A 10,818-nucleotide genomic window follows, 5' to 3' on the forward strand; every position below is an offset into this window, starting at 1 on the left:
ATTCACATCTACATCAATATTCTACTTTACTTCTACATTCACATTTATATCTACATCTGCATCCACATCTGCATCCACATCTACATCAATATTCTACTGTACTTCTACATTCACATTTATATCTACATCTGCATCCACATCTGCATCCACATATACATCAATATTCTACTGTTTGTTTGGTTTGTTTGTTTATTAGGATTTTAACATCATGTTTTACACTTTTGGTTACATTAATGACAGTAACGGTAGTTACTCATTACACAAGATTCATCAGTTCACACAAGGTTATATCAAACACAGTCATGGGCAATTTTGTATCTCCAATTAACCTCACTTGCATGTCTTTGGACTGTGGGAGGAAACCGGAGCACCCGGAGTAAACCCACGCAGACACGTTACATAGATCAGAAGTAATAGTTCACACTACAAAGATTCAAATTATACAAACAAGTATCTGTGTAATCGCAACCACACACTACAACACACTACGACATCTATGTCCACATCCACATCTACATCCACATCAACAATAACTTCTACAGCTACCTCTATGTCTACATATATGTCTACATCCACCGTCCACATCTACATCCACCTCTACATCAATATTCTACTGTACATCCACATCCAGATTTACATTTACGTCTACACCTTAGTCTACATCCACCACCCAGAACCACCATCTACATCTACATCCACCATCATTATTCAATTACAGTGGCGGCTCCTGCCAAATCTCTCAGGGGGGGCATTTGTTGCAATAATGGCCAAGGTGACCCGTTCAATGGGTAAATTAAAGCTTAAAAAATTAACATCTTAAGTCATCTGTCAGTTTGCCCTCACAAATAACTTTGAACATGGAGAGAGAGCAGCTTTACCATTAATCATAAAATTAAGTAAAGCCTTCACACTAACAATTTAATTCAGTCTTCATCAGATAGCATTTTATTTTAGGTGCAGCAGATCCAGAATAAAGATTGGCATTGGGGCTGATGTGCAATGAATAAAGAAGTACAATTAAACAATTGGGGAGATACAATAAGTGCAATCACAATTCACAATTTAAAAATTACATTACTTACTTGTAATTTACTTGTAACTTATATGATTTTCCACCCTTTGTAGATGCTTGATGTTTAAATTTGGTCTGGGTGGCCCTAATTCTTAAGTTGCTAATTTATCCTGATTACTACAACGACTGAATGGAGTTCCTCCGAACTGAGGTAATGGTAGTCATGGTGACGAGATCTCGACACCAGGTTATGTGTGACGTAAGCACGTAAGTGCGAGCCCTCCCGGAACCCATTTAGATTGTATTGCAGCGCCTGCAGTTCGAAAAAAAGAACCTTAACATGAGAGTCTATGAGAGCAATCCGGGGCGATTTTCAATCAGACTGAAATCGCCCCAAAAGGGGCGGTACTGTACGGAACACAACTCGACGCTGATTGGACTACGATATTCAGAGGCAAGACAGACTGTCCAGAACAGTCACAGCTGTGATAGAAACATTTCTTCCCTTTCGCCCTTTGGTGGTGCGTCGCCCGATCGCCCTAAGGAACGAGCCGCCCCTGTTCAATTATAAACATTTACATCAGTCTCACTTTTGTGCAGTGAAGGTCTATAGTTGAATTTGTGAAACAACAATATAACAAAAATATGTAGGCACCAACTTGATTCATTTGATGATGAATTAATTTGATGGTGTAGAAAGTTCTGTAAGGTAATTTCACTTTGGCCTCCTAATTCTTCCTTACTGATTATGATGGACTAAAGCTGCTGACCTCTCGGTAAATATAATAAGTTTGTAAATAGGACAAGTTTGACTGCACCAGTTAACAAGTACATGGAACAGTGGTCTCTTGTCAAGGTTGGGAGTAAAACACAACTGGTCAGATAGATTTGTAGCAGTGTTTTTGGTGGTATTTTGCCCATGGCTTGTGAAAACCATAGCATAATGAAGTTTTATGACATTATGGTAGAACATAACAGAAAAACATTTATTTTACATTATTTATATGACAGTTTAATATAATGTAAATTTCATCAGATCTGTTAGCATGACATTTTCCTGAGGGTGTGTAAACTTTTGCACTGAACTGTAAACTTTGCTTTGTTGTATCTGATGTTTTTGTACCTGCAGGTGAAGACTGATCTGTAAATCCAGAGCGATGCACTTCCTGAAGGCTTCACTGATCCCAAAGCTGCTGATTTCCAGACGGCATTCGAGCTACGTGTCCCGAATCAGGTCCCTGTACATCCCTCCTAGTAAAGTACAAAAAATTACTGCAACTCCACCTGCTGGAATCCGACTGATTGAATCAGGTTGTAATTTCTCTCTTTAGATTCCTGATGAAGCTGAAAGAAAATGATCAGGCGTGTAGAGAAGCGCTGAGATCTGGAAACCTGATCCTTTATCACAAACTCGCCCCTCTGCTGCAGAGGAACACGAGTGGGGTTTGCCAGCTCGCCCAGATTCACACTCCAGGTACCAGAAATCACCAGATTAAAAGATTTATTACCTAAATAGATTTATTAGCAGATAAGATGGGGTAATGTTCTGAGAGAAATATAATATTTCATGTTATCCTGTGAAGATAAAAGGGGTCATTGTTAGAGTACATTTTCTATTTCACATTTATATTCTTTATGGAAAATTATATTTTACTCATTTTGACATACATTTTGACCAGTAACCTCATTTAACCTTGTGTTAGAGACAGTTTGCTCTTTGTTACTCTTAGCGAGACACACATTTTAGACAGAAGGCTATAACAAAGAGATATTCTGTGACAGCCAGATTTGTATTATCTTGTTTTTCCTGTTCGGTCCTTGCACAGTTGCTTTGTCCAAATCTTAGGGATACACAGTTGGTAATTAGATACCTCTAAGGCTACGTAGGAATTTAGGTCCATGTGACCCCTTCTTCTGTTCCCTATTAATTTGCATGTTTGATTAATAAACTTGGTACCAGACAGAAGGAATCACAATAAAACAACTAGTAGAACTCCTTAATCCTTCTAAACTTAACACAGGTGTCTTAAAATTCTTCCAGTCCTGACAAAAGGATAGTTCAGAAGGATTTTATTCATGAACACCAGTCTAGGGGTGGAACAATGGCTAAGTGGGTAGCACTGTCGCCTCACAGCAAGAAGGTCCTGGGTTCGATCCCCAGGTAGAGTGGTCCGGGTCCTTTCTGTGTGGAGTTTGCATGTTCTCCCCGTGTCTGTGTGGGTTTACTCCGGGTGCTCCGGTTTCCTCCCACAGTCCGAAGACGTGCAAGTGAGGTGAATTGGAGACACTAAATTGTCCATTGTCCACTGTGTTTGATATAAACGAGTGAACTGATGAATCTTGTGTAATGAGTAACTACCGTTCCTGTCATGAATGTAACCAAAGTGTGGAAAACATGACGGTAAAATTCTAATAAACAAACACCAGTCTAGGGGAAAGGTGTTTTTTTTTTCTTTACTATCGGCTGCTCCTGTATCCCATATTTAGACGTCGCTACAGCGCATTAGGTTCGCTTATCTGATTTGGCACAGTTTTATGCCGGATCCCCTTCCTGATGCAACCCTCCTTATTTTTATCCGGACTTGGGACCAGCACTGACTGTGCTTTTAAATGCAGACCGGGTGGTAGGTGTCATCGAGGTCCAAGGGCGCAGACATATCGTTGTTTTAAATACAAAGAATGCCCTGTAGATGGCACGTTATAGTCCTCTTTAAAATGATATACATAGTTATTTTTACATTAATAATGGGAAGGAAGGGGGGTAGAGCAAACTGTCTGTGTTTCCCATGACGGGATTTCCTCCCCTTTGCGTTCATGTGTTTTTTGTGGGAAGTTAAAACATGGAGGTTGTGGTGTGGCTAATTAATTTAGCCTTTCTATAGGTGTTTTGTACACAAATGTAGCAAAAAATGCACGCTCATTTGAGATGCTTAAAAACAATGTTACTAGTAGAATGAATGTACAAATTTTACACTTTTACTTGATATCTTACAGTTGATGAACTGTTTGGCCATGTTGGAAAAAGCATCACGACTCGGCCAGTTCGTGCTGCATCAAAAATTACGATGTGTCCAACTTCAGCTTCCGACTTCAGAGGGTGTTTATGTTGTTCCTCCTGGTGGGAAACTCCTTTTTGTTATAAAACCGAGACCACATCCCAATGGCTAGGCTGTTTAACCACACCCAACCACCTCCCCCACAGACATAGCCAGTCATGCCTGTGTAGACGCTGACCGGCCGACAGCCCCACTGAGATTCGAACCCCGGATCTCAGCAGTAGTGTGTTAGTTTTAAGTCAGCATGTCTGATTTGTTTGTACTGTTAAAGCTTTTCATTAGAAATTAGCATTAGCAGTAGATGTTTCACCAAAACAGAGCAGATCTGAAAATCTGGAAAGCTCCGGATAAGCTTCATTAATGAACGTCTGTGTAAATCTGATTGTTATTGATCATTATGACCTGTGTGTGTTTTGGAGATGTTGAGAGAGTCCTGGAGAAGCTCGGAGGAGATAAGCGGATCGTTAACGAGGCATGTCTGGTCGAATGCAGCGACACTAACGAGCCTCGATTCTGTCTGGATCTGGGTAACAACAATCCAGAATAAAGACTTGGCGTGAGGTGCCGTGTCGTGCCCGTCCTGGTAACCTGCTGCTGTATTTGTGGGTTGTAGGTGATCTAGAGAAGGTCGGTGTGGAGAAGCTCTGCGGTGGAAACTTCATGGATCTTAGGAAAGCTTTTTTTGTGCTGACAGGAGCTGAAGCGCCTCTGGCAGCCAAAGTACGTATCTGTATCTGTGTGACACTACAATATATGGCCAAAAATACGTGGACACCCCTCGTTACTGGGTTCAGGTGTTTAAGCCACATCTTCGTTAATCATTCATTCATTCATTGTCTGTTTTACCGCCGCTTTATTCACTGGGTGAAATGTAGGAAACACCCTGGACAGGTTGCCAGTCCATCACAGGGCAAACACACACACACACACACACACACACACTCGTACCTAGGGGCAATTTACTATCTCCAATTCACCTCCCGTCTTTGGACTGTGGGAGGAAACCGGAGCTCCCGGAGGAAACCCACACAGACACGTAGAGAACATGCAAACTCCACACAGAAAGCACCCGGACCGCCCCACCAGGGGATCGAACCCAGGTTGATGGGGTCGCGAGCCAAAAAATGGGTAGCAGAGAAAAATAATAATAATTAAATCAACACATTTTAAGCCGCTCAGGTGGCACAGCGGTAAAAACACACGCTAGAACACCAGAGCTGGGATCTCGAATACATCGCTGAGCGGCCACATGAACAACGATTGGCCTGTTGTTCATATAGGGGTGGGATATTAAGCCGGATAGGGTTTCTCTCTCATAACTAATGCAATTACGACCTCTGCTGGCTGATTGATGGCGCCTACACAGAGACGAAGAAAGAGTGCACTGATCCGTACACAGAGCTGATCTGCACTGCACTCATCAAAGTGTAGGTGACGAAATGCATACGGCTGCTGCCCACGTGTCGGAGGGGGCGTGGGTTAGCTTCGTTCTCCTCAATCAGAGCCGGGGTCGGCATTAGTGGAGAGGAATCATGACGCAATCGGGCAATTGGACGCGCTAAAAGTCGGGAGAAAAACTTGTACACGAACGCCCCCTTATGGAGGCTTTATGTTACATCTTGTAAACCACAGTAGGACTAGATTGCCACCAATTTTATTAATTCTATTTTAATTTTAAGTTTATTTCGTTTTGTGTTTCATTTTGATGCGATGTTCGTGTTGCCTGGGTAAAATAATAAACAATATGGGCTGATTAAAAAAAAAAGTGAAAAGCCCTGATGTAGAGGAACTCCAACGACCTCAACTACATCAAACACCTTTGGTATGAATCGGAATGCTGATTGCAAGCCAGGATTTCTCATCCAGCTTCTGTTTCTGACCTTTCGAATGCTCAGTCCATTAAATGGGCACAGATTCCCCAAAGACACACTCTGAAATGTTGTGAGCCCACACAGAAGCCTGTAGTTTTAGAATGGGGTGCCTGACAAGCTGATGGCCGGGTGTCCATATACTTTTGGTCCCACTCTGTACTTATTTTTATTGTAGCAAAATAAAATAAATATATGGTGAGCTACTTAAATGTTTGATCTGGTAGTGTAGAACGTTTTATAATGTCTCCTGATTCCTCATTACAGCTGCTGACTTCTCTGTGCCCATATAAATAGGGCTAATCTGACTGAAGGCCTTAAAAACTACACAGCACTAAATGGTGGTTTCCTCTAAAAATTCGGGAATTGAACCCAAACTGTGTGTTGTGTTTTATTAGAACACATTTAACACTCAGCTTTGCTTTCTCAGGGTCAGGCTCTCCTGCGGTGGCATCAGACTCACGGCTTCTGCAGTGCCACGGGGCATCCCACGGTCCGGAACCAGTCCGGCAGCCAGCGGGTGTGTCCCAGCAGTGGCATCATCTATTACCCCCAAGTGAGTGACCCCACACTCTTCTGTACTCAACTTGAAATTGAACTGGTATTTTCCTGGTCATCGCATATGTAGCTTGATGTAAAGTGTAACAGAACTGGACCTCTAAGCGCTCGTGTGATGTCTGGCTGGTTTGCAGATGGCACCGGTGGTGATTGTTCTGGTATCTGACGGCAGTAGGTGTTTGCTGGGCCGCCAGAGCATCTTCCCTCCAGGCATGTACAGCGCCCTGGCTGGATTCTGCGACCTTGGTGAGTCACGAACGCCAGAAACGTGCCCGGTACCACCACCCAAATATGGGGCACATGTCCTAATTATTATCATATGTTGATTTTGTGATAGTAAACACATAGCCAAAAGTATGTAGACGCCCCTTTCTAAACGCTGAATTTCAGCCACACTTCTTGCTAACTGTGGATAGTTAAAAGAACTCTATAGAGGCCGCTCAGGTGGCGCAGCGGTAAAATCACACGCTGGAACCAGAGCAGAGATCTCGAATACATCGTATCGAATCTCAGCTCTGCCATGTGGCTGAGCGGCCACATGAACAACGATTGGCCTGCTGTTTATATGGGCGGGACTAAGCCGGATAGGGTCAGTCTTTCATGACCGGTGCAATCATGACCTCTGCTGGCTGATTGATGGCGCCTGCACAGAGATGAGAAAAGAGTGCTGTCAGGGTGTGTCTCTCCGTACACAGTGCTGAGCTGCACAAAGTGTAGGTGATAAGATGCATACGGCTGCTGCCCACGTGTCGGAGGGGGCGTGGGTTAGCTTTGTTCTCCTCAATCAGAGCAGGGATCAGCATTGGTGGAGAGGAAGCATGACGCAATCGGGCAGTTGGACGCGCTAACAAGTCGGGAGAAAAAGGGGAGAAAATGCATAGGGAAAATATAAATATATATATATATATATACAGTATATATAAAGAACTCTATAGAACAGGGTTATTCAAACCCTGGGTCTAATTTCAACAGGAACATAGAAACAAAATGAACTTGTACACAAACTCCCCCTTGTGGAGGCTTTACGTTACACTTTGTAAACCACAGTGGGAGCAGATTGCCATCATTTTCATTAATTAAGTACTTTCGTTTTGTGTATTTGTGTTGCCTGGGTGGTGGTAAAAATCAGAGACAACATGCTGCTACACTCATCACTGTTGGTATGGAGTGGAAATGTTTAGAAGCAACAACAGCTCGGCTGTGAAGCCAAACAAGCTCTAAGAATGGAAAGAGTGGAAAAGCATACACCGATCAGCCATAACATTAAAACCACCTCCTTGTTTCTACACTCACTGTCCATTTTATCAGCTCCACTTACCATATAGAAGCACTTTGTAGTTCTACAATTACTGACTGTAGTCCATCTGTTTCTCTGCATGCTTTGTTATCCCCCTTTCATGCTGTTCTTCAATGGTCAGGACCCCCACAGGACCACCACAGAGCAGGTATTATTTAGGTGGTGGATCATTCTCAGCACTGCAGTGACACTGACATGGTGGTGGTGTGTTAGTGTGTGTTGTGCTGGTATGAGTGGATCAGACACAGCAGCACTGATGGAGTGTTTAAACACCTCACTGTCACTGCTGGACTGAGAATAGTCCACCAACCAAAAATATCCAGCCAACAGCGCCCCGTGGGCAGCGTCCTGTGACCACTGATGAAGGTCTAGAAGATGATCGACTCAAACAGCAGCAATAGATGAGCGATCGTCTCTGACTTTACATCTACAAGGTGGACCAACTAGGTAGGAGTGTCTAATAGAGTGGACAGTGAGTGGACACGGTATTTAAAAACTCCAGCAGCTCTGCTGTGTCTGATCCACTCATACCAGCACAACACACACTAACACACCACCACCATGTCAGTGTCACTGCAGTGCTGAGAATGATCCACCACCTAAATAATATCTGCTCTGTGGTGGTCCTGACCAATGAAGAACAGGGTGAAAGCAGGTTAAAAGGCATGTAGAGAAACAGATGGACTACAGTCAGTAATTGTAGAACTACAAAGTGCTTCTATATGGTAAGTGAAGCTGATAAAATGGACAGTGAGTGTAGAAACAAGGAGGTGGTTTTAATGTTATGGCTGATCGGTGTATGTCCCCAGTTATAGCACTCACTACTGAGTGACTGCCTCTGGAAGCGACGTCAGATCCAGATTTTGAATGAAATGTAAGCTGAAGTGCCTAGAGATGAGACCAGTACAGAGGAACCTCGATTAACAGACCTCCATTTAACAGATTTCGTATTTAATGGACAAAATCTGGAAAGCCGAATGTCCAGTCCGATTATTTAAATTCCTGTGAGAAGCGTACCAAGGGTTTACATGGGTGATCAGCTTTGTTTTGTCAGGAGGCTTGCTTTGTTCTCGCCTTTTCTCAGTGTTTTATGCTTAATTTTTGCAACTCCTTGTGGTTAGTTATGGCTTTGAATAATGAGAGAAGTGGTAAACAAAAGAGGGAGCGTCTAGGTATTGCAAAAAAGTTAGAACTTAAGAAAGTGGAAAGCAGTGCTTCTTCCCAGTAGTACAGTACACCAGTTTTAATGTATTTACAGGTTTTACATGACATATTTACATATCTATTTACACTGTTTATCAGATGTGCATGTTTAGCTCTTTTGTGGACCTCGCCGTTTAGGATAATCACATTTTACGGACCAGTGCTCCCCCCTTTTAGTCCATTAAATCGAGGTCACTCTGTATAACGTTCTTGCTGGTGTTTTTAGGCGAGACGATGGAAGAAGCTCTGCGGAGAGAACTGGCAGAGGAGGTGGGTTTGGAGGTGGAGAGCGTCCAATACTCCAGTACTCAGCACTGGCCTTTCCCACAGAGCTCCTTCATGGTGGGCTGCCATGCTACAGTTAATCCACATCAAACCCAGGTGAGATGTTCTCCACGAACACCTGAGCGACATGTTCTCCATCAGTACCTCGTTCACATCCGCTCTCCTGTGTGTTGTGTTGTGTCTGTGAGCAGGTGAGTCTGGATAAGACGGAGTTGGAAGATGCTCGTTGGTGTAGTTTGGAGGAGATCCAGGCAGCACTGATGGTGAATAAACCCCCTCGTGATGCTACAGCCCAACCACCAGGGTTCTGGGTTCCTCCCAGCTTCGCTATAGCCAACAAGCTCATACAGGAGTGGGCCAATCAGCAACAGTTTCAACGGAAATAGCACTGGAATGAAGTATGATATGTGGGTTAGCAAGCCAGGTTCAAGGTTTATTCAGGGATATGGAGCTCTCGCACAATGTAGCCGGACGTATGTCCGCTTTTCCAAACTTTACTTCTATCTAGTGCCTGATGTGCATCTAGACAGCTGATCTCCTCATTTGTTTCAGTTTGTCCTATCAATTTTGGACATAGTGTTAATTATAGACTTTATGTAGTGTTATTTTGTAGTGTTCATTGTTGTATATAGTGTTTTAGTTGTTTGTTTAGTTGTTTAGTGACATTAGCCAGTCATCCAGTTGTAGCCTGGTGGTTAAGGTACTGGACTAGCAATTAGGGTGGCCAGCCGTCCGGCTTTAGGTCGGACAGTCCGGTTTTTCAGCTGCCAGTCCTCCGCCCATGCAACGCTAGGACGGACACTTAAAAATCCTTCTTTTGGAGTGAACTGGTTACATTTTTGATCAATATTATCTGTCATTGGCTCAGGTACATGTCAAAACAAATGCTCGCCCACCACTAGCCAATCGCAGAAGGTCCGCCCTCTAAATGCTAGTCTGTGATTGGGTGATTGAATTTCGCCCGCTCGCTCCGTTCTGCATTCGCCTCTACTTGAGTCAATTAGTAAACTTTTGGTGGCAGCGAGGAACAGACTTAAATATCAAAAGTAGACACAACATGGTGAGTAAAACAGTAATTTGTTATAGAATTTTTGCTTAAATTGGTCAAAAACTCTGTTATGTGGGTTCTGGTTTTATTCTGTGTTGCAGTATCATGTCCCCGTTCCTGGTATGACGTCCTCCTTTTTGTGACTATGAATGTGGCCACCCTACTAGCAATCGAAAGGTCGCTGGTTCAAGCCCTAACTGCCAGGTTGTCACTGTTGGGCCCTTGTGCAAGGCCCTCAAGCCTCAATTGTTTAGACAATATATACTGTCACAGTACTGTAAGTCTGTAAATGTAAATCCTACTAGCTAGGCAAGTTAGCTACAGGAAAAATGAAAACAGGCGCAGTGACGTTTATGAGGATTTTAATTTTTATAAAATAACTATGAAGCTACATGGCAAACATTGTAAATTACCAATTGCTGTGTTGTGTGTGTGTTTTTTTTATATTTGCCACCTATGATCACTTACAATCGGACAACTAAAACACTACA

The 10,818-nt window shown here is 43.1% G+C and overlaps 1 protein-coding gene across 1 annotated transcript; it reads left to right on the top strand.

Moving 5' to 3' along the window:
• The first annotated feature begins 1,235 nt into the window (after window positions 1-1,235).
• On the top strand, window positions 1,236-9,665 carry nudt13 (nudix (nucleoside diphosphate linked moiety X)-type motif 13). Its single transcript, XM_063003972.1, has 9 exons — window positions 1,236-1,279; window positions 2,148-2,246; window positions 2,344-2,486; window positions 4,488-4,595; window positions 4,682-4,788; window positions 6,367-6,492; window positions 6,629-6,740; window positions 9,221-9,375; window positions 9,471-9,665. The coding sequence occupies exons 1-9, from the start codon at window positions 1,236-1,238 to the stop codon at window positions 9,663-9,665; spliced, it is 1,089 nt and encodes a 362-aa protein (XP_062860042.1).
• The last annotated feature ends 1,153 nt before the right edge of the window (window positions 9,666-10,818 follow it).

This window comes from Trichomycterus rosablanca, chromosome 10 (assembly GCF_030014385.1).
Source record: "Trichomycterus rosablanca isolate fTriRos1 chromosome 10, fTriRos1.hap1, whole genome shotgun sequence".
Lineage (NCBI taxonomy): Eukaryota > Metazoa > Chordata > Actinopteri > Siluriformes > Trichomycteridae > Trichomycterus > Trichomycterus rosablanca.